At 46.9% G+C, this 27,298-nt stretch overlaps 1 protein-coding gene and 1 pseudogene across 1 annotated transcript; one reads left to right on the plus strand and one right to left on the minus strand.

The window, feature by feature from the left end:
• Nucleotides 1-2,033: 2,033 nt before the first annotated feature.
• Nucleotides 2,034-4,393, minus strand: CLDN5 (claudin 5). The gene has a single exon (XM_025982729.2). The coding sequence runs from the start codon at nucleotides 3,497-3,499 to the stop codon at nucleotides 2,645-2,647; it is 855 nt and encodes a 284-aa protein (XP_025838514.1). The 5' UTR covers nucleotides 3,500-4,393; the 3' UTR covers nucleotides 2,034-2,644.
• Nucleotides 4,394-8,945: 4,552 nt separating this feature from the next.
• On the plus strand, nucleotides 8,946-11,998 carry LOC112907510 (CWF19-like protein 2 pseudogene; annotated as a pseudogene).
• The last annotated feature ends 15,300 nt before the right edge of the window (nucleotides 11,999-27,298 follow it).

Raw genomic sequence — 27,298 nt, forward strand, 5'->3', positions numbered from 1 at the left:
TGTGCAGAACAGCAAGCGTTCTCAGAGGAGCTGTGCAATCACCTGGCCCCACTCTCCCAGATGTCCCCAGAGCCCCTGTGAGGGTTGAGGGGCTCTAGAGGCGAGGAGGATGCCATTCCTGCCCTTTGGGGAGGAGACAGCTGTTCACATAAGTGCTCAAGGCCATTCGGCTGCTCTGCCTGGAGTAAGGGTGCCAGGGAAGCAAGCAGGCTGGAGCGACACAGCCTCCTGGGTGTGGCGCCTGGGGCTTTGGGCAGGAGGAAGCAGAGTGGTTTGGGTAGGCTTTAGGCTGGTAAAGAGTCCAGAAACAGTGGCCTGGAACTGAGGACAGAGGTGGGTGGGGCCAGGTCTCAGGGTGGCCATTGGGAAGGGCTAGTGGGCACAGTGGGGTTGGCTGCATTGGAGGCCAGCTCCTCTTGCCTGACCTCTGGCAAATGGAGTGTGCCCCTAGCCATCCCAGCAGGAGTCAGGCAGCAGCATCCCTATCCCCAGGGCCCATAAGCTGCCCACCTTGACCATTTGCATTATTGCGACTGCACCATTAATTCCTTTGGAATCTTGCTGATGCTTAGGGCCCAGAGGACCCAAAGGAATCTGAGAGTTCTGGACTCATGTGGGATATAGGCTTGGGTCTGTACACCTGGCCAAACACCAGCCTGGCTGGCCCCAGGACCTTTGTTCCAGCAGCCACACGGAGGCCCTGGATCACACACTCTTGCACTTGAGGGCTATTTGTGGTCCCTGCTGCCCAGACCCAAGGGGGGCTGCCGAGGACTTCTGTGCCATGGGACCCATCCCGCTGCAGCTCATCCCACTGCAAGGAGCTCAGGCTACTGAATAGTTTGGTCTCTCAAAGTCCAACTCTTGGGATTCAGGGCAATGTTCATTGCAGCCGTCCTTAGGTTCTTCCCCTTCCTCACAGCGGGGAGCCTGACCAGGCCTGGGAGACTGCTTGCCATTGGATTTGGCCCAAGCATTTCTGGACAGGGCCCCCAAGGCCAGGTTTGGGGGCAGATGCCAAGCCCTGCTGGCTGGGCTTGCAGCTCCTCCCTATAGGCCCCACCTCCACCCATTGCTGTCTTTACTCCTGGCTTTTGGCAGAAAGTAAAACTGCATTAATTTGGAGTGCCTAGAATGGGGCTGGAAGCAATGAACCCTCAGTGACTGTAACAGATAGCTCTGGTGTGCTCTGTTCTGTGACCCCCAGCCCCCAGGTTCCTGGCCCAGGCCAGCACTGGCTCCCAGGGAGCCCTCATAGGAGGAAGGTTACACAGGGTGCTTCCAGCAGGGGCTGGCACAGAGGTGCTAATAGTCAGCACAAGTCTGGGCTGGCCGCCAGGCCAGCAAGATGAGCACAAGCCCTGCACTGAGCTGTGCTGAGACTGGAAACAGAGCCAGGACCAAGGTGCTGGAGCCCAGCCCGGGTACTCTAGGCAACCTGCACAAGTGCCTCCTTCCCATAGCCACATGCTTGTGGACCTGCCACTAGGTCTGCTGGAGCCCAGCACACATCGTGGATTTGCTCCTGTTCCTGCTGCACTGGTGGCTGGAAGGTCCCAGATGTTTGGCCATTTGCCGCGATGCGCAGGCAAGCCCCGAGAGGGCAGGTGGAAAACACCCAAACTGTGGTGCATGGAGCCCAGCCTCTTCTCAAAGCCGGCAGCCTGGCAGCCTTCACTTACCACTTCCTGCATCTGAACATCCCACAGTCTGGGTACTGGCTGGGGGGCTTGGGAGGGGGAGGTGGATTTCCAACCTGCATCCTCTCCTCGGATCTGCATCATCCTCCGGCCCCAGGCTCTGCAGATCTCACCTTCCTGGGTTGCCGCAAACTGTAGCTGTGTGTTTCCCACCCAGCAGCAAGGCGACTGGGTGGCAGGGAGGACCAGGGATAAGGCAATGGATCTTCTGGATCCCAGGGGCAGCCCTGGGAGGTCTCGGAAAAAGCCTTTCGGTGAGCAGTTGGTGGGCAGGTGGATGAAGGGGGCTGCTGGGCAGGAGCAGTGACTGGACAGAGGACAGGACACAGGTGGGAGGGTATTCAAACCATTTACTAAGCAAATTCTTACCCTCCCCACAAGCTGCAGCGGAGGACAGGGCCCCAGCTCCACACTCAGGACCTGGCGCCCATAAGCCTCTCCTAGGGAGCTGCTGGGGGAGGCAGGGATGTCCAGGCCAAGTCTTGGTCCGCCTAGGCTCAGGCCCCGCTGCTGGGGTAAAGGCCAGCTGTACGCACCCCTCCGACAGCCCAGCCTGCGGCCCCTGGGCTCTCCGTCTGCCCCGCTGGAGGCAGCAGGAGCCGCTGGGGAGGATGACGGCATCCAAGACCTTGAGGGTCCGGGAGGGAATCGCATTTCGGTCCATTGCCCACTCAGCCAAAGGGACCCGCGCCCCGCCCGCATCCGAGCAAGCTCTGCGCACAGAGAAAGAAACCGGCAAGTCCTTCCAAGTGCGTGGCCCCAGGGCCCGGCTAGCGGCGCCTGGAGAGGACCGGCTGAGGCCGCGAGCAGGGTCCCCGTCGGTCAGCGCGCCACGTCCAGCCCAGAGCCCGCCTTTCCGGGGGGAGCCCACGCGGGGCTCCCAGGCCCGGGCGGCCCGCTCAGGAGAGGGGCTGGCGCCGGGGGCCCCGCCGAGTCCGGCGCCCTCAGACGTAGTTCTTCTTGTCGTAGTCGCCGGTGGCCGTGGGCCTCCGCGGCGCGGAGTACTTGACCGGGAAGCTGAAGTCGGGGCGGCCGGCGCACACCCAGGCGCCGCAGCACACGAGGCCGCCGCCGCACATGAGCAGCGCCGAGGCCGCCCAGCCGATGTACAGCGCCGCGCCCAGCTCGTACTTCTGCGACATGGGCACGGTCGGGTCGTAGAACTCGCGGACCACGATGTTGGCGAACCAGCAGAGCGGCACGAGCGCCAGCAGCCCGCACAGCGCGTAGAGCGCGCCGCCCGTCAGGGCCACGCGCGCCTTGGCCGGCCCGGGGGCCACGCAGGTGGTGCACTGCGCGCCCGCCAGGGTCACGAAGAGCGCGACGAGCGCCAGCAGCACGGCGCCCACGGTGAGAGCCCGCGCCGCCTGCACCTCGGTGCTCAGCGCCAGCACCGAGTCGTACACCTTGCACTGCATGTGCCCCGTGCTCTGCACCACGCACGACATCCACAGCCCCTTCCAGGTGGTCTGCGCCGTCACGATGTTGTGGTCCAGGAAGGCGGTCACCTGCCACATGGGCAGCCCGCACGCCAGGATCAGGCCCACCCAGCCCACCAGGCACAGCACCAGGCCGAGGATCTCCAGCGCCGCCGACCCCATGGCTGGAGGCGAGACGGGCGCCCGACGGCCCCCGGGCCTGGGGGCGGGGCGCGGCGGTGCCTCGGTGGAGCGGCTGGGCGCCCTGAGCGGGCCCTGGTGCCTCTGCGCCCGGGCGCTCGGCTCACCGCCTCCGGTCCGCGGCCCCGGCGGGTCTGGCACAGCCTCGGATCTGCGGGCGCTTCTGGGGGGGCTTCCCATTTGAAGGTTCGGGGGCGGATCTACCCCGCCTGCCCGGCCCCTGGTCTCCAAGCAGCCAATCGGCGCGCTGGCCACCGACCCTCGGCCAATCACGGGCGCCCCCGGCAGCCGGAGTCAGGGACAGCCCTGCCCTTGGGGGCCTCGGAGGGCGCCGGGACCGCTCCCCGCGCGGCCGCCGCCCCCCGAGCCGTGCACCCACAGACGTCCAGAGCTCGTTCTGGACTGACCTGGGGTGGCTGGGCGCGCGCTCCGCGGGCCACCTCCCCGTGTCCCAGCTCTCCCACTTCAGGAGCTGCATCACTGCACCAGCTGCCCGCGCCGCAACCCGGAGCGAGCGCGAAGGTCCCTAACCCCCCAGGCCAGCTCCACTCTTCCCTGGCCAAGGCCTGCCGGGCCCCCATCACTGACCCCCGACCATCACTGTCGCGCGGGGGTTTGCGAGAGGGACTCTTGGGCCTCTTCTCCTGAGTTCGCGGGGCACAGCCCGGCCTGTTACTCCAGGACTGTCTCCCGGGAGTCCGATCCCATCCCCGACCCCTTCTCCGCGCCCTTACTGCGCGCTTCCCCTCTGAGTCCTGGCACTTTGTCTCCCAGAGGCCAAGGGGCCCGGCAGGCCTGAAACCTCCAGCCCAAGGTCCTGCCTAGCGCCACTGCCCAGCCTGAGGCCCCAACAGGAAGCAGGTTGGAAGGGGGGGGCGAAGGGGGGGCTCACCAGCACCTCTGCAGACCCTCACTCTGTCCCTGCCTCCGGGACTTCCCAGACCTCCCAACCTTTGCACTGGCTGCTCCTCTTCCTGCGACGCTTCCCATCCCCCATCCTTGAGGCCCCAGCTCCGGCGACACCACTTCGGGAAGTCCCCAGTGTTCTCCAGTGACTCAACAGTCTGTCCTCCTAGGAGCAGCCCTTGGCCCCAGGCTTGGGGGCCTACTCTAGCCCTCAGAGAGCAGAAACACAAAGGGACACGGAAGTGCTGTGCGCGGCCCTCCCACCAGTGGCAGTGGGACCCCGGGCACCCCAGGCCTCAGGCCCCAGGCCACCCTCCGGAAGCCAACTTGGAGTTTCCTGGCCAGGAGGAAGAGCCCCCATCCTCGCTGGAGGCGGGAGGCTCGGGATTTCCGGGCATTCTTCTGCACAATGGCCCAGCCGTTTCTCGAAAGGCCCACTGGGATGGACACCAGGCCCCCCTGAGACTCAGGTGGGGGCACCAGACCCTGCAGTCCCGAACCCCAGGGGGGCACCAGCCCCTTCTGGCAGCTCCCTCCGCATTTCCCGGCAGCCCTTGTTTTTCCAGCAAAGCCTGTACTCTGCGTCTGACTGAAGTGGCTGGGACCCCGGGTCTTTCTTCTGGTCCAAGATGCTTGGCTGTGCTGGACGGGGCCCTCCAGAGAAGGCCTGCCGTGGAGGCCAGCCGCAGCCTAGGAGTTTTGACAAATCTGTCCCTCCTGGACCTGATTCCTTCTCTCTCTTCATAGGGCTCAGAGATAAGGCTGACACCCTGTTTATCTGGCATGGGGAGGCCCCCGAGGCAAGTTTGCTGGGCCCTGTGTGTGAATGTGGGGTTCGGGAGAAAGTTTTACCTTCTTCCTCACCCGCCTCCAACGGATCTGATGGGGCTCTGCAGACCCCAGGCTCCTCCCAGCCCTCGCCTCACTGCAGCCTCACCACTTCCGCTGCAGACTCATTGGCTACTCCCCCTCCACTTCCCTGGCCGGTGCCCCCTCTGGTGCACCCCAGGGAGCTCAGCTGTACCATGCACCCCACCCTCCCAGTCCTGCTCCCTCCAGCCCCAAGTCCAGGGACCCTGCCCAAGGTCCCCCACTACGCTCCACACTGCTGTCTTCCCAGGATGACTGCTGGAGCCTCCTCAGGCCAGCTGGGCCCCATCCTTGCCCAATCAGACTGCTCTCCTCAGGGCAGGCCCCTCTCCTGGGTCCTGCTCTGCCTGAAACCCACACCATGACTCGCACTGCCTTCCCTGGGCCTAGCCACTGCGGCAGCACACTCCGCGCTCCTTTCCCCGGGCCCTCAGGCTGGTCTGGCTCTCACCGTGGCCTCTTCTGCCGGCGGTGCCTCCCTCAGGTGGAGGCTGCTCATCTTCTAAGTTGTGTTGCTGAGATCGCAACTCTTGGAGGCCTTTCTGCCCCTGCCCCCAGCCTTGCTTGGAGGCCCAAGTTGGAACTGTCCGTGCACTTATTGGTTTTCCCGATCAGTATTCAGGAATGAGCTTCCACACAGTGGCCATCTCCATGCATCTATCCCTGGCGAGGGGCTTCCTGTGACTCATGGCTGACCTCTGGCCATGACCACCCCCTCTAGCCAGCTTGGAGCTACAGCCTGCACAAGGATCTCCCCCATGTCTGCCCACCTTCCCCCCTCTCTCCACCACCATGGGCCTATCCCAGGGTCCACCCCCAGGCTGCAGATGGCCCTAGCAAGCCCCTGCCTCTTTGGGGACAGCTTCATAGTATTTTGGGGACTTGCTGGAAAGGCCTCAGTCTCCACCTATCACAATCTGATTTCTATCCCAACACAACTGTGTTCGTTATGGCCCAGACGTGCAGTGGAACCAGAACCACTGCAGAGAGGCCCAGCCCAGACCTAGGAGGGGCATGAGGATGTACCTGCCCTTCCTTCCACTCATGGTGGTCTCCTGACCCCCTGCTGCTCACCGAGCACTGCCTCTGGGTGGAAGACACACCCAGCAAGTTCCTGCCCTCAACCAGTAACTGGGTAGGGCCATTTCAGGTGTGCCCAGGGCTGTGGGGTAGCGCGACAGGGCCCTCTCTGAGGAGGTGAGAGTTCAGCCAAGATCCAGGAAAGAAGTTCCATGCAAGAGTCCAGAGGTGGGAGGGGGCACAGTGGAGGGGGGCAGATGGAGCTTGGTGAGGCTAGGGCAGGACAGTGGGCGAGGGCCTGCAGCTGAGGTCAGAGGGGTTTAGGGCTGGGCAGGGCCAGGACTCCCTGATCTCTGGAGAGGGGCTCCCAGGCCAGCGCCAACCAAGGCCACCTGCTCATCTACAGCTATTGTTCTGCTTTCCCAGGGGAAGTGCAGCAGGATCTCATTAATTGTGTGAGGGAAAGACCTGAGTCAGCAGAAAAGCAAGTTTATCTTGAGCAGCTGCCGACTGACCCTGCGCCAGGGTGATCCAGTGACCTTCCAAGGACAATCTAAATTTAGGCTCCAGATTCCTAGGTATTGGGGTTTGGGAAGCTCCTAGAGGCTAATTTCATTTCAGAGGAAGTGAAAAACAGCGTTCCTTCTATCTTTTGGTGTTGAAACAGTTAAGGAGGTTTTCCTCCAGCACAACAATGTTTGTAGAGTCTCTGATCACAGAACACCTCCTGGTGCCTTTTCTTGGTGCTCCCAGAGGCTATGTGAATTCCCAGATCACCGACACTGCTCTGGAGGCCTGGGAGGGGGGTAGGGGCTTGCGATGATGTGCAGAGCACCCTTTGACAGTCAGTGAATTCACAATTCAGACTAGTGAATTAGCCCTTCTTTGTCTCAGTTTCTGGTTGGTAACAAAGCCCTCCACTATGGAGACTGCAAGTTTGGAAGGAAGGCTATCACCAATCCCAGGCCCTCTGCTGCCATTCCTGGATATCCTATGGGTTCCTGAGATGTCCTCCCTGGCTCCCTTGACTTTGCGGCTCATCTGAGTTCAGAACTCAGAGCAGATGCCACTGGCTCTTTGTCCAAATTGGAGGACATTGTGGCTCTAACCTCCCAGTGTATAGGGGAGTGAGGGGCAGGGAGCTCTGGTTGACAGAGACCTCGGGTTCTGTAGACCCCTCATGCCATCATAGACTGTACCAGATGGTGGTCTCTGCATAGTCCAGGCCCCCTTTGGGCACCTGGAGGAGGTCAGCTGACAGCAGTAGCGCCCTCAGGGGCAAGTTGTGGCCCTCTACTCCACACCCACCTCTCACCCCTCATGCCTTCACTGCTTCCATGGCCTCTACTTCTATCCACCTTCTCTCACTAAACCCCTACCTTCTCTGATGATTTCCTTCTCTGCATGCATTTTGCAACAATTTTATACTCTTCCCACTTAACATCATAAAGTGATTCTAGATGCTAAACATGTCTACACTTTGTTAAAAATGCCATCATGGGGGCATCTGGGTGGCTCAGTCGATTAAGCCTCTGACTCTTGTCTCAGCTGAGGTCTTGATCTCAGGGTTGTGGGTTCAAGCCCCTCATTGGGCTCCACATTGGGCATAGAGCTTACTTAAAACAAAACACATTCATGACTACTGTTGTTTCTAACTACCTGGAAGATGGTCTTGGGGGCTGGACAGAGGCAAGATGGAATCTACCTCCACCATTCCCAGGGGTGGGATCTGACTAGGGCAATGTGTTCTGACATTGTGATAATGGGATTTACATTAAAGGGTTGTCAAGTGACTTAGTGGACAGCATTCCCTGGCTCAAGGTGAATAATGAATTGACAGTAACGATGATGATTAATTATGCAACCATCCCTCAAGACATACTTTGATAAAAGGTGATTTTTCAATGATAAATACTACTACTACCAAAGTAAACCTTGGTATTTTGAATGGTCGCCTCAGGAAAAATCCCCCAAATACTTTTAGCTCACATCCAGGAGGTTGTATCACATAAACCCCTTATCTGAGTACGTGTTTTCATTGCCTGTCACCAGCATTGGGTATTCACAGATTTAAAAGCATACTTATTGAATAGATAGAAAATGGTGTCTTTAACTCTCATTTCTTTGAACAGTAATGTGGTTAAAATTGTTTTCAATTTATATTGCCTATTTTTATTTCCTCTTTGGTGAATTGTCTGTGTACCCACATAAATACAGAGCATTGATGTTTTTCTGACTTTATATGTTAGAAACATTAATTGCTGTCATATATGTGGCACATACCTTTTGCCATTTGCTACTTTTGCTATTACTGATTTTTTTTCAGAATGTTATAGGGTATTTGAATTTTTGAATGTTTGAATCTATTAAGGTTTTCCCTATGTGACTTCTATCTTTGTTTTTAACTATTTAAGTCATTCTATGTAAAGAAGATAAGTTAAATTATATTTTTGTATAGTTCCCTTCTCCTCCTCATGCCAAGAAGGGCTTCCCATTCTGACAAAAATGGATGGAACTAAGCAGATTAGAGTTCTGCTCAGCAGCAAAATGGAGGGGATGGAGGAAAGAATAAGTAAATCTGAAGATAGAACAATAGGATTATTTCCTCTGATCAAGAGAGAGAATGTGGAAAAAAAAAAAGAACAAAGCTTTGGAGAAATGTATGATGATAACTAAAGATTTAACATACCGGTAGGTCATTGTAGTTCCAAAAGGAAAAGAGAAAGAGGGTAGGGACTAAAAACAAGTATTCAAGGGAATAATAACTGAAAATTTCCTAAATTTAGCAGACAAAACAAAATAAAAAATCCTACAGATTCGGACAACAACCATGGCGGCTGCCAGTGGTAGATTTGAAAGTGTGAGGAATATCGAAGAACGTAGAGAACAGACCAAGATTGCCAGGGCTGAGGTGTTACGTCAGGCTAAAGCCAATTTTGAAAAGGAAGAAAGGTGTAGAGAACTTAAACGACTTCGGGGTGAGGATACATGGATGTACCTGATGTCAATGAACGAATTGAACAGTTCTCACAGGAACACTCTGTGAAGAAAAAGAAGAAAAAAGACAAGCACTCAAAAAAAGTAAAGAAAGAGAAGAAAAAAAAAGAGTAAGAAACAGAAGTATGAAAAAAGCAATGAGTCAACAGACAATTCATCAAGCTCTGAAGATGAGTGGGTTGAGGCTGTCCCATCGCAGACTCCTGGCAGGGAAAAGACCTGGAAAGTGAAAGATGAAAATTCAGAAAGAGAAGACAAGCAAGTTATTCAGAGAGATGAGTGGATGACTGTTGATTTCATGTCTGTTAAAACTGTGTCCTTATCATCACTCAAAGCTGATAAGGAGACTATGAGGAAAATAGAGCAAGAGAAAACCCAAGCACTGGAACAGTCCATACTGGTGGAGAGAGAACTGAATCCATACTGGAAAGATGGTAGGACAGGTCTTCCATCAGAAGACTGTAACGTGGGAATCCCTAGGTGGCGCCGCGGTTTAGCGCCTGCCTTTGGCCCAGGGCGTGATCCTGGAGACTCGGGATCGAATCCCACGTCGGGCTCCCTGCATGGAGCCTGCTTCTCCCTCTGCCTGTGTCTCTGCCTCTCTTTCTCTCTCTCTGTGTGTGACTATCATAAATAAATAAAAATTAAAAAAAAAAAGAAGACTGTAACGTGTCATCAGTTTCCAAAGTTTCAGTAGTGGAAGATGGTGGGTTAAGCTGGCTGAGAAAGTCTTACCAGAGAATGAAGGAACAGGCTGAGAAACAGAATAGAAATTTTGAAGACATTGTTGCTGAAAGATATGGGTCAATGGAAATATTTCAGTCAAAATTAGAAGAAGCTGAAAAAACTGCATCCACAAAAGAAGATTGTAAACGAGAACGATGGAGGAAACCAACATATGCAGAAAAAGCACAAAGTAGTCAAGAAAGTAGAAAATCAGACTTGGTAAAATATAATAAAAATTCAAGGGATAGATACCATTCAACAAATATTAACAAACAGTACCAATAAAGAGAAGTTTAGTGGTGATGAAAAAGATAATAGGTTTGGGTCTTTAGAAACCTGTAGAAGACAGTCCAGTCCAAGGCAATATCAAGAGTTTTCTTCCTTTGTAAATTTGAAACCCAAATTTTTAAGACCCTCTGATGATGAAGAACTGTCATTTCATAGCAAGGGCAGAAATTTTGAACCCTCCAGTTCATCTTCAGCACTGGTTGATCATGGTTTTCGAAAACCCACAGAAAACAGTGAAGAAAGTTATTCATCATGGAGCCAATCTGATGTGAGAGAAGGAAACAGGAAATGGTCACATCAAAGATCATTAGAAACTGGGGGCACTGTGGACCATGGGGACGTTTCAGACGATGTGAGAGAAGAATCACGGGATGAGAGCCTAAGAGATGACTCTCTGAAGAAAGAGCATCTACAGGACACAGGATGGTTCCAGCCACATCCTGAGTATTGAGGATGATTCCAGCCACATCTTGAGTATTGATGAGAAGAATAAATTAGGAGCCAGGATTATCAAGGCAGAGATGATGGGAAATATGGAATTAGCAGAACGACTTAAAGCTCAACTTGAAAAGGCAAATAAATTCAAAGAAACTATAACACAGATATCAGCAAAAAAATCTGGGGTAGAGAATGAAGACCAAGAAGTGATCCTGGTCAGAACAGATCAGTCTGGAAGAGTGTGGCCTGTGAATACACCAGGAAAACCTCTGGAACCTAAAGGAAGAAGAAGGAAGAGACAAATGGCTTCAACCCATGAAGAAAAAGAAAGGGTTAGATACTTTCATGATGATAATAATCTCAGCCTAAATGACTTAGTCAAGAATGAAAAGATGGGAACAGCAGAAAATCAAAATAAACTTTTTATGAGAATGGCATCTAAGTTTATGGGAAAAACAGATGGAGACTATTACACTCTAGATGACATGTTTGTCTCCAAAGCAGCTGAGAGAGAACGTTCTGGTGAAGAGGAAGAGAACCAGAGAAGGAAAGCAATTGCCGAGCACCAGAGTTTGGCTGCACAAATGGAGAAATGTCTGTATTGTTTTGATAGCTCTCAGTTTCCCAAGCACCTTATCGTTGCCATAGGCGTTAAGGTTTATTTATGTTTACCCAACTTCCAATCTCTTACTGAGGGGCACTGCCTGATTGTCCCTTTGCAGCATCTACTTTGTTGGATGAAGATGTCTGGGAGGAAATTCAGATGTTCAGAAAATCATTGGTAAAGATGTTTGAAGTTAAAGGATTGGACTGCATCTTTTTAGAAACATACATGGGCATGAAGAGGAAGTGTCACATGGTTTATGAGTGCATCCCTCTCCCGAAGGAAGTGGGTGACATGGCTCCCATCTATTTTAAGAAAGCCATAATGGAATCTGATGAAGAATGGTCTATGAACAAGAAATTGATCGATCTCTCTTCAAAAGATATCAGAAAGTCTGTACCCAGAGGCTTACCTTACTTCTCTGTGGATTTTGGCCTCCAAGGAGGGTTTGCCCATGTCATTGAAGATCAACACAAATTCCCTCATTACTTTGGAAAGGAAATCATTGGTGGGATGCTGGATATAGAGCCAAGACTCTGGAGGAAAGGGATCCTAGAAAGCTTTGAGGATCAGAGGAAGAAAGCACTGCAGTTTGCTCAGTGGTGGAAACCATTTGACTTCACCAAAAATAAAAAATGTTGAGTCATATCATTCATTTTTTAAAATTTCTTCTTCAGATTCCTTTCAGTTTTATTTCCATTGTATCTAACTAACCAGCTGACCCTCAAGCCAGAGGGAGAGAAGGTACTGCTCTGGGTATCTGACACCAAGCATCAGTGGATCGTGTTTCCTGCCCTACCTTGTCCTGTGGACTTCATTGTAGTAACTGGGAAGTGAGACCAAGTATAGGGGTACCCTGTTTACATTCCTGTTCCATGCCTACATCTTGGTGTTCTGAACTGTTCAGTGTAAGATGTGGAAAGACTTTTCTGACAGATTATCTGGGAGGTATAGCAGATCATTGGTTCAAAGGGAGGCGAGTCTGCTTCAAGGTTGTGAAGATTATTGACTGGAGTCTCTTGAATATTTTAAACTGAATTGGCATTTTCAGTAATGATTGCAATTTCTTTTCAAAGCATTTTATAGAGGGGCTCTTAATTTTCTACCATTAGTATGTATATCTTTTTATTAAAGGAAAAAGAATGTTCCAAGAATAATAAAGAAATAAAGCATAAAAAAAAATCCTACAGATTCAAGATGTTGCCTGAATCCCAAACAGGATAAATACAAAGAAATTGACACCAAGACACATCATAATTAAATTTCTGAAAACTAAAGACAAAGAAAAATATTGAGAAGAATCAGAGAAAATGGACACCTCACCTATAGGGGAAAAACAAATCAAGTGGCCAAAGATTTCTCATCAGAAACCATGGGAAACAGAGAAAGTAGCACTTTGTTTTTTTAGGTGCTGGAAGAAAAAAGTGTCAACCCAAAATTGTATATCCGAATAGATTCTTCAGGAATATAAGGGAGATAAATATCTTCTCAGATGTGGGAAAAACTAAGAAATCTATCACCAGCAGATGTACCCTAAAAGAATGACTAAAGCATGTTCTTTAAACAGAAAGGAAATGATAAAGGAGGAATCTTGATATATCAGGAAAGAAGAACATGATAAGCGAACTTCTGGTATATAACAGACTCTTCTCTTGAGTTTTCTTTTCTTTCTTTTTAAAGATTTTGTTTATTTACTCATGAGAGACACACAGAGAGAGGCAGAGACACAGGCAGAGGGAGAAGCAGACTCCATGCAGGGAGCCCAATGTGGGACTTGATCCTGGGACTCCAGGATCACGCCCTGGGCTGAAGGCAGATGCTCAACCACTGAGCTACCCAGGCATCCCTTCTCTTGAGTTTTCTAAGTTATGTTTGATGCTTGATGCAAAAATTGCACTGCCTAAAATCATTCTCAGTCTATGTAAAGGAAATACCTAAGATAATTATACTATAATTAGGGAACGGTAATTTCTACACTTTATTCTAACTGATAAATATATTTTTTAAAAGATTCTATTTATTTAGTCATGAGAGAGAGAGAGAGAGAGAGGAGAGAGAGAGAGAGAGAGGCAGAGACACAGGCAGAGGGAGAAGCAGGCTCCATGCAGGGAACCTGATGTGGGACTCGATCCCGGGACTCCAGGATCACGCCCTGGGCTGAAGGCAGGCGCTCAACCACTGAGCCACCCAGGCGTCCCCTAACTGATAAATATTGACACCAGTAGACCTGGATGAGTTATGTATATTTAGTGTACTCCTAGATCAGTCATTAAAGAGCTATACAAAGAGATACACTCAAAAACACTATAGATAATTCAAAATGGAATTCTAAAAAATGTTTAAGTAAACCACAGGAAGTCAGGAATAATAAACAGAGAAACAAAAAGAGAGACAGCAAACAGAAACAAAAATCAAGTGACAGACTTAATATCAATAATTACATTACTTAAGCTCCAGTGGCCCAGTAGTTTGATGCCGCTTTCAGCCTGGGGTGCGATCCTGGAGACCCGGGATTGAGTCCCACGTCGGGCTCCCTGCATGGAGCCTGCTTCTCTCTCTGCCTGTGTCTCTGCCTCTCTCTCTGTGTGTCTCTCATGAATAAATAAAATCTTAAAAAAAAAACAGATTGATAGAGTAGACAAAACTATATGACCTAAATATATGCTATTTAAAATTAATTCCCTTTAAGTATGATGCCATGTATAAGCTAAAAGTGAAAGGATAGGGACACCTGGGTGCCTCAGTCTGTTAAGTATCTGCCTGTGGCTCAGGTCATGATCCCAGGGTCTTGAGATCGAGCCCTGCATTGGGCTCCCTCCTCAGCAGGGAGTCTGTTTCTCCCTCTTCTTCTGCCTCTCCCCCAGCAGGGTATCTGAATTAATGTCAGATAAAGTAGACTTCCTAAGAAAATTACCAAGCACAGAGAGAGCATTACCTAGTCATAAAAAGGGTCAATCCATCAGGAAGATGTAGCAATCACAAATGCATATGCACCAAGCATGAGAGCTGGGAAACAATGTGAAACTGATAAAAGAATAAAACTGAGTGGAGAAGTAGACAAGAAATAGATGATTATAATCAAAGCTTTAATACTCCTCTCTCAATAATTGATAGAACAAATGGACAAAAATTCAGAAAGAAGATAGAAGAACTCAACACTATTAAACAACAGACTCTTGTCAACATCCGTATAGCACTACACATATAGCACTACCCAATGAAGCAGAATACATACATATTCTTTTCAAGTGCCCAGAGAACCTCTGCCAACATGGACCATATCCTGGGCCGTAAAAAAGAAACAAACAAAAACCTCAAAATTAAATGAAAGCAGAAGTTGATTCTTTGAAGTCAACAAAATTAACAGAACTTTAGTTAAGTTGACCTAAAAAAGGGAGAAGACTCAAATTACTAAAATCAGGAATGAAAGATGAGATACCACAAATGAATGACCTTACAGAAATAAAAACTGATTATAAGGGAACACTATGAACAATTGTCTGCCAACAAAGTGGATAACTAGGTGAAATAGATGAATCCCTAGAAACACAAACTACTTAACCTGACTCAAGAAGAAATAGGAAATCTTAATAGATCTTAATAGATCTGTAACATGAGGTTGAGTTAATAAAAGAAAACAAACCAACCAAAAACTACCAACAATGAGAAGCCAAGGACCAGAAGGAATTCTCTAGTAAAATTCTACCAACTATGTAAATAAGAACTAACACCAATCAATCTCAAATTGTTACCAAAAAACAGAAGAGATGGGAACACTTCCTGACTCACTCTATGAGGCCAGCATTGCCCTGCTCCAAAGTCAAAGACATCATGAGAAAACTACAACCAATAACTTTTAAAAATAAAGATGCAAAAATATCCAACAATAAACTAACAAACAGAATCCAGTAACACACACACACACACACACACACACACACACACACACACACTATATGACCAAATGGGACTTATTCCAGGAATGTAAAATTGATTTAACATTTAAAAATCAATTAATGTAGTACACCATATCAGTAGAATCAAGACAAGAACAATATCATCATCTCAATAGACACAGAAAGGGTATTTCACAAATCTAATATCCTTTCTTGATAAAAGCACATAGCAAGCTAGGAATGAAAGGGCTCTTCCTCCCTCTGATAAAGGGCATCTATGAAAAACCCACAGCTAGCATCATATTAAAGATGAAAGAATGAACACTTTCCCCCTGGGATCAGGAGTAAGACAATGGTGTTTGTTCTTATAACTTCTGTTTAATATTGTACTAGGGATTTCAAACTAGGCAATGAGGCAAGTAAAAATTAGAAGGCCAAGACTGGAAAGGAAGAAGTAAAACTACCACTATTTATTGATGACATGGTACTGTATATAGGAAATCCTAAGGAAGCCACTAAAAAATTATTAGAACTAACAAAACAAGTTTATGAAGGATACAGGGTCCAAGATTAAAACACAAAACAATCCTGTTTCTACACACCAGCAATGAGCAATATGGAAATTGCAAAAATGATTCCATTTGCAATAGCATTGGAAAGAATAAAATACTTAAACGAATGAAATAGTTGGGAATTTAACAAAATAAGTGAAAAACTTACACTCTGAAAACTACAAACATTATTGAAAGAAATTAAAGAAGACCTAAATACATGGAAAGATATTTCATGTTCCTAGATCACAACACTTACTATTGTTAAGATGGCAACACTCCCCAAATTGATCTATAGATTCAGCAAAATCCCAGATGAGTTTATGTCAGAAGTTGATAAGCTGGCCCTAATATTCGAAGTGAAATCCAGAATAGCCATAATTATCTTGAAGAAAAAAACAAAACAAAACAACAAAGTTGAAGGACTCCAAACTAATTTCAAAACTTCCTACAAAGCCTGGAGACAACACAAGAATTCTGCTCTCACCACTTTTGTTGAAAATACTTGAAATTCCAAAAAGCAAGAAAAAAAAATAGAAGAAATACAGATCAGAAAGGGAGAACTAAAATTGTCCCAATCCAGTAGTAAGCAAAATAAGTTCTGGGGATGTGATGGGCAGCATGGTGACTAAGGTTAACCAGTATTGTTTCGTGTATTTGAAAGTTGCTAAGAGAGTAGATCTTAAAAGTTCTCATCACAAGAGAAACATAGCTATGTGTTATAGCTATGTGAGGCATGGATGTGTTAAGGCAACTTATGGTGGTAATCATTTTGCAATATGCATATCAAATCACTGGGTTATATACCTTTAAGTTATACATACAAAGTTTATGTCAGTTATATCTCAATAAAGCTGGGGAAAATACTGTCCCTTTTTGTTCTTGACATAATTGTCAATGTAGTAATTTCATAGAATCTTTTTTTTTTTAAGACTTTTTTATTTATGAGACAGAGAGAAAGAGAGAGAGAGAGACCATAAGCAGGGAGGAGCGGCAGAGGGAGAAGCAGACTCCCCACTGAGCAGTGGTGCTGGAGGCCGTGGCGTGGCTGGCGGGAGGCACCGTGTACCGCGGGGAGACAGCCTCTCTGCTCTGCAACATCTCAGTGCGCGGCGGCCCCCCGGGGCTGCGGCTGGCGGCCAGCTGGTGGGTGGAGCGGCCAGGGGACGACGAGCTGAGCCCCGGGCCCGCGCAGCTGGTGGGCGGCGTGGCCCAGGATGGGGTGGCGGAGCTGGGGGTCCGGCCCGGAGGAGGCCCCGCGAGCGTGGAGCTGGTGGGGCCCCGAAGCCATCGGCTGCGGCTGCACGGCCTGGGGCCCGAGGACGGAGGCGTGTACCACTGTGCCCCCAGCGCCTGGGTGCAGTACGCCGACCGCAGCTGGCACCAGGCGGGCAGTGCCCGCTCAGGGCCCGTCACGGTGTACCCCTACACTCACGCCCTGGACACCCTGTTTGTGCCCCTGCTGGTGGGCGCGGGGGTCGCCCTAGTCACTGGCGCCACGGTCCTCGGCACCATCACCTGCTGCTTCATGAAGAGGCTGAGAAAACGGTGATCCCTTGCTCCTCAGGCCTTGCAGGTGCCCAGCGTCCTCCGGCCCAGCTCCAAGACAGCCTCCAGTCACCTGGCTGCCACCCCCAACCCCCGCTCCCCTTCCTTTAATTTATTTGACCCCTTGCCCCCCCACTCATTCCTTCCCGACCCCCCCTCTGGCCTTCTGTTCTTGATCTCGGCCCGGCCCAGAGGGAGGCAATTCCCTGGCCTAGAATTAGTTTTTCTAAAATGTGAATAAACTTGTTTTATAAAAAAAAAAAAAAAAAAAAAAAAAAAGCCCAATGTGAAGCTCCATCATGACCTGAGCCGAAGGCAGATGCCTAAATGACTGAGCCACCCAGGTGCCCCTCATGGGATCTTTTTAAAAAGGCTTTAGAACTGGGGCACCTGGGTGGCTCAGTGGTTGAGCATTTGCCTTTGGCTCAAGGCGTGATCCCGGGATCTTGGGATTGAGTCCCTCATTGGGATCCCTGTAGGGATCCTGCTTCTCCCTTTGCCTCTCTGTGACTCTCATGGATAAATAAATTTTTAAAATCTTAAAAAAAAAAGATGAAACACGTATTACCATATAATCCAGCAATTGCACTTCTGGGCCTTTATTCCAGGAAAATAAAAATGAGTGCACAAAAACCTGTACATGATTGTTGATAGCTTTATTTGTAATAGCCTCAAACTGGAAATGACCCAAATGTCCCCTAATAGGTTAGTGGTTAAACAAACTATAGTATTCAGCAATAAAAGAGACCAAAGAAAGCATCAATATACACTATTAACTTAGATGGATCTCAAGGGTATTAAGTGACAAAAGCCAACCCCAATTGAATGCATACTCTGCTTCTATTTCTATAAAATGACAAAATTATGGAGATAGAAACAGATGTGTGTTTCCTAGGGGTTAGGGATTATGGCAGAGGAAGAGGGTGGATATGGTTATAAAGGGATAGTACAAGGCGGATCTTTCTGGTGGTAGAGCAGTCTATACCTTGATTTAGGCAGTGGTTACATGAATCTACACATTTGATAAATTACATGTACAGAATTACATATACACATTGTGTATACATAATGATACAGAATTATAAGAACGCGTTGTACCCATGTCAAATTCCTGATTTTGATACCTGACTATAATTATGTAAAATGTAATCACTAGGGATAACTGGGTGAGAAATCACTAGGACATTTCTATACTATATTTGTAAGTTCTTGTGGATCTAGAATAAGTTCAAAATAAAATCCTTTAAAAAGAAAAATAAAGGGATGACTGGGTGACTCAGTGGTTGAGCCTCTATCCTTGGCTCAGGTGGTGATCCCGGGGTCTTGGGATTGAGTCCTGCATCGGGCTCCCTGCTCAGGGGGGTGCCTGTGTCTCCCTCTGCCTATGTCTCTGCCTCTCTCTGTGTGTCTCTCATGAATGAATAAATAAAAATCTAAAATAAATAAATACTCTTTGAGGAACCTCCACACAGTTTTCCAGAGTGGCTGCACCAGTTCATATTCCCACCAACAGTGCAGGAGGGTTCCCCTTTCTCCACATCCTCTCCAACATTTGTGGGTTCCTGCCTTGTTAATTTTCCCCATTCTCACTGGTGTGAGGTGGTATCTCATTGTGGTTTTGATTTGCATTTCCCTGATGGCAAGTGATGCAGAGCACTTTCTCATGTGCATGTTGGCCATGTCTGTGTCTTCCTCTGTGAGATTTCTGTTCATGTCTTTTGCCAATTTCATGATTGGATTGTTTCTTTCTTTGCTGTTGAATTTGAGAAGTTCTGTATAGATCTTGGATACTAGCCCTTTATCTGATACGTCATTTGCAAATATCTTCTCCCATTCAGTAAGTTGTCTTTTAGTTTTGTTGACTGTATCCTTTGCTGTGCAAAAGCTTCTTATCTTGATGAAGTCCCAATAGTTTATTTTTGCCTTTGTTTCTCTTGCCTTTGTGGATGTATCTTGCAAGAAGTTACTGTGGCCAAGTTCAAAAAGGGTGTTGCCTGTGTTCTCCTCTAGGATTTGGATGGAATCTTGTCTCACATTTAGATCTTTCATCCATTTTGAGTTTATCTTTGTGTATGGTATAAGAGAGTGGTCTAGTTTCATTCTTCTGCATGTGGATGTCCAATTTTCCCAGCACCATTTATTGAAGAGACTGTTTTTTATCCAGTGGATAGTCTTTCCTCCTTTGTCGAATATTAGTTGATCATAAAGTTGAGGGTCCACTTCTGGATTCTCTATTCTGTTCCATTGATCTATGTGTCTGTTTTTGTGCCAGGACCACACTGTCTTGATGACCACAGCTTTGTAGTACAACCTGAAATCTGGCATTGTGATGCCCCCAGCTATGGCTTTCTTTTTTAATATTCCCCTGGCTATTCGGGGTCTTTTCTGATTCCACACAAATCTTAAGATAATTTGTTCCAACTCTCTGAAGAAAGTCCATGGTATTTTGATAGGGATTGCATGAAACGTGTAAATTGCCCTGGGTAACATTGACGTTTTCACAATATTAATTCTTCCAATCCATGAGCATGCAATATTTTTCCATCTCTTTGTGTCTTCCTCAATTTCTTTCAGAAGTGGTCTGTAGTTTTTAGGGTATAGATCCTTTACCTCTTTGGTTAGGTTTATTCCTAGGTATCTTATGCTTTTGGGTGCAATTGTAAATGGGATTGACTCCTTAATTTCTCTTTCTTCAGTCTCATTGTTAGTGTATAGAAATGCCACTGACTTCCAGGCATTGATTTTGTATCCTGCCACACTGTCAAATTGCTGTATGAGTTCTAGCAATCTTAGGGTGGAGTCTTTTGGGTTTTCTATGTAGAGTATCATGTCATCTGTGAAAAGGGAGTTTGACTTCTTCTTTGCCAATTTGAATGCCTTTTATTTCTTTTTGTTGCCTGATTGTTGAGGCTAGGACATCTAGGACTATGTTGAATAGCAGTGGTGAGAGTGGACTAGATCTGCCCTACGACTCAGCAATTGCACTGCTGAGGATTTACCCCAAAGATACAGATGCAGGGAAACGCCGGGACACCTGCACCCTGATGTTTATAGCAGCAATGTCCACAATTGCCAAACTGTGGAAGGAGCCTCAGTGTCCATCGAAAGATGAATGGATAAAGAAGATGTCGTTTATGTATACAATGGAATATTCCTCAGCCATTAGAAACGACAAATACCCACCACTTGCTTCGACATGGATGGAACTGGAGGGTATTATACTGAGTGAAATAAGTCAATCGGAGAAGGACAAACATTATATGGTCTCATTCATTTGGGGAATATAAAAAATAGTGAAAGGGAATAAAGGGGAAAGGAGAAAAAAATGAGTGGGAAATATCAGAAAAGGAGACAGAACATAAGAGACTCCTAACTCTGGGAAACGAACAAGGGGTGGTGGAAAGGGAGGTGGACGGAGGGTGGGGGTGACTGGGTGATGGACACTGAGGGGGCACTTGATGGGATGAGCACTGGGTGTTATTCTATATGTTGGCAAATTGAACACCAATAATAAATAAATAAATAAATAAATAAATGTAAAAATAAATAAATAAATAAATAATAAAAGAAAAATAAAACCTTTTTTTCAGGCATAGAAGAGCTCACAATTCATCACCAACAGACCAGCATTGCAAAAGATAATAAAGGAAGTCCTTTATGCACAAGGTAAATGATACCAGATGGGAATGGGAATGTACACAGAGGAATAAAAAGCACCAGAAATGGTAAATATGGGAGTCAAATTAACAAATTTTAAATTATTTTTAAGAATCTCTTTTAAAATACTTCACTGTTTAACACAGAAATTATAACATTTAAATTATAACACAGAAATTATAACAATCCCACGTATTGTGGGGATGAACAGGTAAAATGGATGGCAATAATTGCACAAAAGCTGAGCATACATTATTATTATTATTATTATTATTATTGAAATATAGCTAACATACAATGTTACATTTAGGGGTGCTTTGTAGTGTTTTGATAGGTCTATATGTTATGCTATGCTCACAAGTGTAGCTGCCATCTGTCTCCATACAGGCTGACAGGAATATATTATTTTAAGGTCTATAAAGTATATGTGATATCATTATGATATTATGTGAAGGTAGAGAGTGATAACCCAAAAATCTATACTAGCAATTTAAAAAGGAACCACTAAAAAAATGAAGCAGATCAAAAAGATATAGTTAGTAAGCAAACAAAGGAGATAAAATGGAATCTCAACAGATACTTAACAAAAAGACAAAAAAAAATATGAAAAGGAGAACAAATAAGAGATGGGATGAATAAAAAAATAGCGAGCTGATAGATTTAAATTCAACCATCTTAATATTCACATTAAATATTAATTATCTAAACATCCGAATTAAAAGACAGAGATTGTCCAACTGGATTTAAAAAGCCAGATTGCAACTATATGCTGCCTACACGAAACTCATTCTAAATAGAAAGATGCAAATAGGTCAAAGTAAAAGGATGCGTCTGGTCTGGACAAGATGGCATAGACTTATCTCTCCCTACTCCTCTCCATCAAGTACAATGACAAACTCTGGAAATAATTCCAGAGTCACCCAGGAGAGAACTCTAAAAGGTGTAAGAGGAAAGTGAACTGACCTGGGCTCCAGAACAGAAAGAGCAACACAATGGTAGGGAATGTAAGTCCCTCATCCACCAGGAGAAGATGACACATATCTGGGGTCTCCCAACTCCCAACATAGCAACAGAAGACAGACAAGGTGGGCTCACTTCCCTGCAGCTAGTGGGAGGCCCTCTGACAATACCTAACACATTCACATCACCATTTAAGGGAAAAGGCCAGAGGCAGAGCTCTCCTTCTCCGTCAAAAGATACCAGTAGCTGGGGTTCATTGGCAAGGGCAGCTCTGCCAAAATAAGCAGCCTGGTCTGGGAAACATCTTTGAGGACAAGGAGTATGTCTTACAGTAGCAAAGTGGAGAAAATCTCTGATTTTGAATTAGTTTATTTGAAGCAACACCAAGCCAAAGAAAAAGTATTATCCCATTGGCCAGAGTCTCATTATTCAATGATCAGCCTTGAGAGAACTTAGGAGAAGGCTGCCTGGGCTTGAGGAGGGGCTGTGGTTCCCAAAGTCGGAGTGACCCACACCATATGGGAATGAATCGGAATGGGGGCCAGAGGAAATGTATCTGAACAAGGTAACAGTGGCGAGCTGATTTTATTTTCTTTAATTTTGTCTTTTCTATTGACTTTTGTAGTATTCACGTGTACTATGTTTACCTTGTGTTTTTCTTTCTAAATCTAGTCACTTTTATTTCCTCATCTTCCTCATCTTGTTTTATTGCACCGATTAGGATGTCCAGTAGCTCATTAAATAGAAGTCCTCATTGTGGGGCACCTGGGTAGCTCAGTTGGTTAAGTGCCCAACTCTTGCTTTGGGCTTAGGTCATGATTTCAGGTCTATGATATTGAGCCTGTGTCTTGTGCCCAGCATGGAGCCTACTTAAGATTCTCTCTTGCCCTTTGCCCCTCTCCCACCTAAAAAAAAAAAAAAAAGAGAGAGAGAGATCTTCATTGTAGGCCTCAAGTCAGGTTTCTGGTCTTACAGAATATGCTGTTGCTATGCTGTCTGCCACAGTTTCTTAGGAGATGCTCTTTATTACCTTCTATTCTTTTTTTAAAAAAAGATTTTATTTATTCTTGAGAGACACACACACACAGAGAGAGAGAGAGAGAGAGAGGCAGAGACACAGGCAGAGGGAGAAGCAGGCTTCACGCAGGGAGCCCAACATGGGACTCAATCCCAGGTCTCCAGGATCAGGCCCTGGGCTGAAGGCAATGCTAAACCGCTGAGCCACCCAGGCTGCCCTATTAGCTTCTATTCCTATTTTCATTCTTTAAAAAAAATTGTGAATGAATTTAATTTTATTGGACAGTTTTGCATCTATTGACATATTACTGTGGGTTTTTTCTCCTTTATTCTGTTAATGTGATGATTTACATTAGGTAATTTTATACCAGCCTCACATTTTGAGGATGTACACAGTGATTTATCTTTTTGATACATCATTAGATTCAGTTTGTGTCAGTTTCCATGAGTGAGATTTACCATTAATTTTTTTCCTTGTCCTTTTCTTGTTAAGTTTGTATATTAAGGTTATATTAGCCTTGTGAAAAAGAGGTGAGAACATTTCCTATTTTTCTATTCTCTGAAATAGTTTGTACAAGATTGAAATGATCAGTTTCTTGAAAGTTAGAATTTCTCTGTAAAGCTATTGAAACATTTGGGGAGAAGTAGTTTTTAAATTACCGATTACATTTCATCAATTGTAAGACAATGCAGGGTTTTTATTTCTCTTGGATTCCATTCTGGAAAACTGTGCTTTTCCAAGAAATTATCCAGTTCATCTGTTTTCAAATTTGTTGCCATATACTTGAGAAATAGCTCCTGATGTTTGTTTACTTGCTGGAGCATTTATGGTTAAGTCTCCTTCTCTTTTCTACTGGCTGGTTGTTGTTGTTGTTGTTATTATTATTATTATTATTATTTGTTTGTGATTTCTCTTTTTCTTGTTCATATTCCCAGAAGCTTGGCTTTATATTTGTGTTTCCAACAAATCAACTTTGGGGTTTGCTGCCTTAAATTGCATTTCTGATATTGACATAGCTTACAAGTTCACTCTTGGTTGGTTTTTGCACAGTGTATCTTTCTCTCCCTTGACCTTCGATATTGTGTTTATTTATGTTTCAGGAGAGCCTCCTGTAATTGCAGAAAGCTGGATTATTTTTCATATAAGGTGCCAATCTTTTTCTGTATCTGGAGCATTTGGTCCCTTTATATTTTTTGTGATTATAGGTATATTTGGATTTACTTGTAACATTTTATGTCCAGATATCCCTCTCTATTCCTCCTTTCTGATTTCTTTTGGATTGTTTTTGTCTCTTTCTTATTTTTTTTCTTTTACTTGTTTGCAAATGATATCTTCCTTGCCTGTGTCAGTGGTCACCTTCTAAAGCAAATAACCTCTAACAATATCTTTGCTCCAAAACCTTAGAATATTTTACCCCTGCTACCTGCTGCCAGCTCTCATGCTATTGTCCCCACTGCCCTCTGATTGTTTCATACACTCCAGACTGGTGTGGAGGGCCACCCGGAGGGCCGGGAGAGGATCCCCCACCTCCTCAGACGGTGGCCACACCCAGCTCACCAGACAGAGAGCCAGAGCAGGAAGCAGCTGTAAACACAGCCTGGGTACCCACACTGTTCCCAGGAGCTGGCCCTCAGATCCTATCTTGTTACTCCCCTTGGCCTTTGTCAAGCTCTCAGGACTTGGCACCCAGGCCAGAATTTTGCCCAAACAAGGAGTGAGTCAGAACTGGATAACCAGGGCCAGGTTAACCATGCCAAGGACATGGGGACACTCATGCTGCCTTCCCAGGATTGGGAGGATGTGGTGTCTCCTGGCTTGCCCACTTGCCTGCACGCCCAGGGAGTCTGGCAGGGCCTGGAGTGCAGACTCACCCCTAGTTGCCCTTGTTTGCACCCTGCAGACACCCCCTTCTCTGCACCCTCTCACCAAAGATGCAGAGCTGGGGATGCCCGGTCTTATGGTTGGCTTTGGCTGGGTCTGCCCCCTGCAGCACATAATAGCTGGACATCCACAATGCAAGGATGCTGCCTCAGACTGTGATTTCTGCTCTCATTCCAGACCCTACAGACTCAGTGACAGTGGTTGGAGAGGCGTTAGGCAGAAGAGACTCGCCGCCTACCCATGAGGCTGGAAGGTTGTAGAGAAAAGCTGCCCTGTATGTCGTTTAGAAGAATGAGTAGGAGTTCGCCAAGGTGAAAATGGAACAGGCTTCCTGGGAAAGGGGAGACCTTGGGACAGAACAGTAACAAGCACTGTGGAGTGGGCTAGGGGAAATAGCAGTAGAACAATGGAAGAACCAGTATGGCTGGGCTTGGCCTGGGTGGTACCTAGAAGAAAGCTCAAAGGAGAAAAATCAAGGACCCACCTTTCCAGAAGCTGCCATTCCACAATAGTCACATGGCCACATCTAGCTGCCGGGAAAGGTGAAATGTAGTCTTTCAGCTGAGTGGATACAAACTCAGTAGGCCTCTTATTTCCAGAGGGGAAAGGGCCATCCCCAGGGCATGCTGGGCTCTTGGGGCTCACAACCCCAGGCCTGAGAGGCAGGAGTGAGTCAGAGACTCTGGGCTGAGGATGGGGTCCAAGACAACAGATAGACTCCCCTCCCTCCCAATATAGAATGTCCCATTGTGTACAATAATAACCATATAGAGACCTAGTGAACCAGACCCATGGCAATATGGAAAATAATTTAAAATTTCATCAGTGGACCAGAAATTTTGAGAGTCTTTGGATAATTTTTGGAAGTGAGGAAGGAGATGGGATCAGATGGACAGATAAACTACAGTGGAGGTAAATATGAACCCTGTGTGTGGACCAGGAGCCAGGAACTGGGAGAGAGAGGGCTGCAGCTTCCCAGTGTATCCCTGGGAGCCACTTTGTCCTGGGAGGGCCTCCCCAGATGGGCTGTGGCTCAGGAGGATGCAGACATGCACCTCTGCAAATGCCAGCCCACCCCTGAGCAGCTGGAGGGAGAAAACCAGGCCCTGCCAGGAAGAATGCCAAGTAGGGTCAGTTAAAGATCTTCTGGCACCCCCAGGGTGTCAGGGAGTTGGTGAAGAAACAGCCCCTCTCACACGCATGCTGGGGTGCATATTGGTACAACCACATCAGAAAATAGTTGGCTGTTATCTCAAAAAGTTGAATGAACATCTGTCCCATAATTAGGGAAACAAGTGCCCATGTGTACTGGGGTACAGGTACAGGAACATCTGTAGCACCATTGTTTTTCTTAGCCCCAAGCCGGAGTGTCCCCAAATGCCCGTCCACAAGAGGGGTAAATATAGCAGCATAGCCACATGGGGTAATAGTATGCAGCCACAAAAACTTAGCAACACACAACTTGTGAGAATTTTATAGACTCTGTTGGGTAAAGAGATACAAGACCCCAAACTATAAGTTGTATGATTCGGTGGCAGGTTGTATTTTCCAAAAACGCCATAAATTTAGAAATATCCAAAGAGGGGACGTCTGGGTGGCTCAGTGGTTGAGCATCTACCTTTGGCTCAGGTCGTGATCCCGGGGTCCTGGGATCGAGTCCCACATCGGGCTCCCTGCATGGAGCCTGCTTCCCCTTCTGCCTGTGTCTCTGCCTCTCTGTGTCTCTCATGAATAAATAAGTAAAATCTTTTAAAAAAAGAAAAGGAAATATCCAAAGATATTATTAATCACACATTCTCTTCTTTTTAAAACTTAAGTTAATTTTTTAAAAAGTTGTGGTAAAATATACATAAAACTTACCATCTTAAATTTTGGGGTGTGCATTTCAGCAAAGTTAAGTACGTTCCCATTGTGCAGCCATCACCACCATCCCTCTCCAGAACCTTTTCAGCTTCTCAAACCGAAACTCTACACCTATTAAACAATAACTCCCCATTTCTTCCCCTGGCAACCACCACTCTACCTTCTGTTTCTATGAATTTGACTACCCCAGGTCCCTCATACACATAGAATCAGACAGCATCTGGCTTTTTGTGACTGGCTTAGTTCACTTAACCTAATGTCCTCAATGTAATCCATTTGGTAGCATGTATCAGAATTTCCTTTTTAAGGCTGAGTAATATTCCAGTGTATAGATGGACCAAATAATGTTCATTCATTCATCCATCAATGGACACTTGGGTTGCCACCATCTTTTGGCTGTTGTGTTATGCCACTATGCACATGTGCGTACACGCACATGATCTTACAGGTTGTTGATTTCCTACCCCCACCCCCATCATTGAAACATGGGAGGGGGGTCTGAGTTTCTTCCCCTAGGATCAGGGAAGGCCACAAGAATGATGCTCTGTGACTTCCAGGCTAGGTCCTAAGGATGATACAGCTTCTTCCCAGTCCCCTCCAGCAGCCCCTTCTTGGAACCCAGGCACTGTGTAAGGAGCAAGCTTAGATCGGACATAGAGGCCAGGTGTGAATGGTCCAGCCAACAGCTAGCAATGACTACCAGAGATAGAGGGGAGGGGTCCCAAAGGTGCTCCTTGCCCCCATGACCATATGCAA

Source organism: Vulpes vulpes, chromosome 10 (genome assembly GCF_048418805.1).
Source record: "Vulpes vulpes isolate BD-2025 chromosome 10, VulVul3, whole genome shotgun sequence".
In the NCBI taxonomy this organism is placed as follows: Eukaryota; Metazoa; Chordata; class Mammalia; order Carnivora; family Canidae; genus Vulpes; species Vulpes vulpes.

Bases quoted from the DNA above. Each gene is read 5' to 3' on its own strand.
- CLDN5 (XM_025982729.2), bottom strand. From the start codon at position 3,499: ATGGGAAGCCCCCCCAGAAGCGCCCGCAGATCCGAGGCTGTGCCAGAC.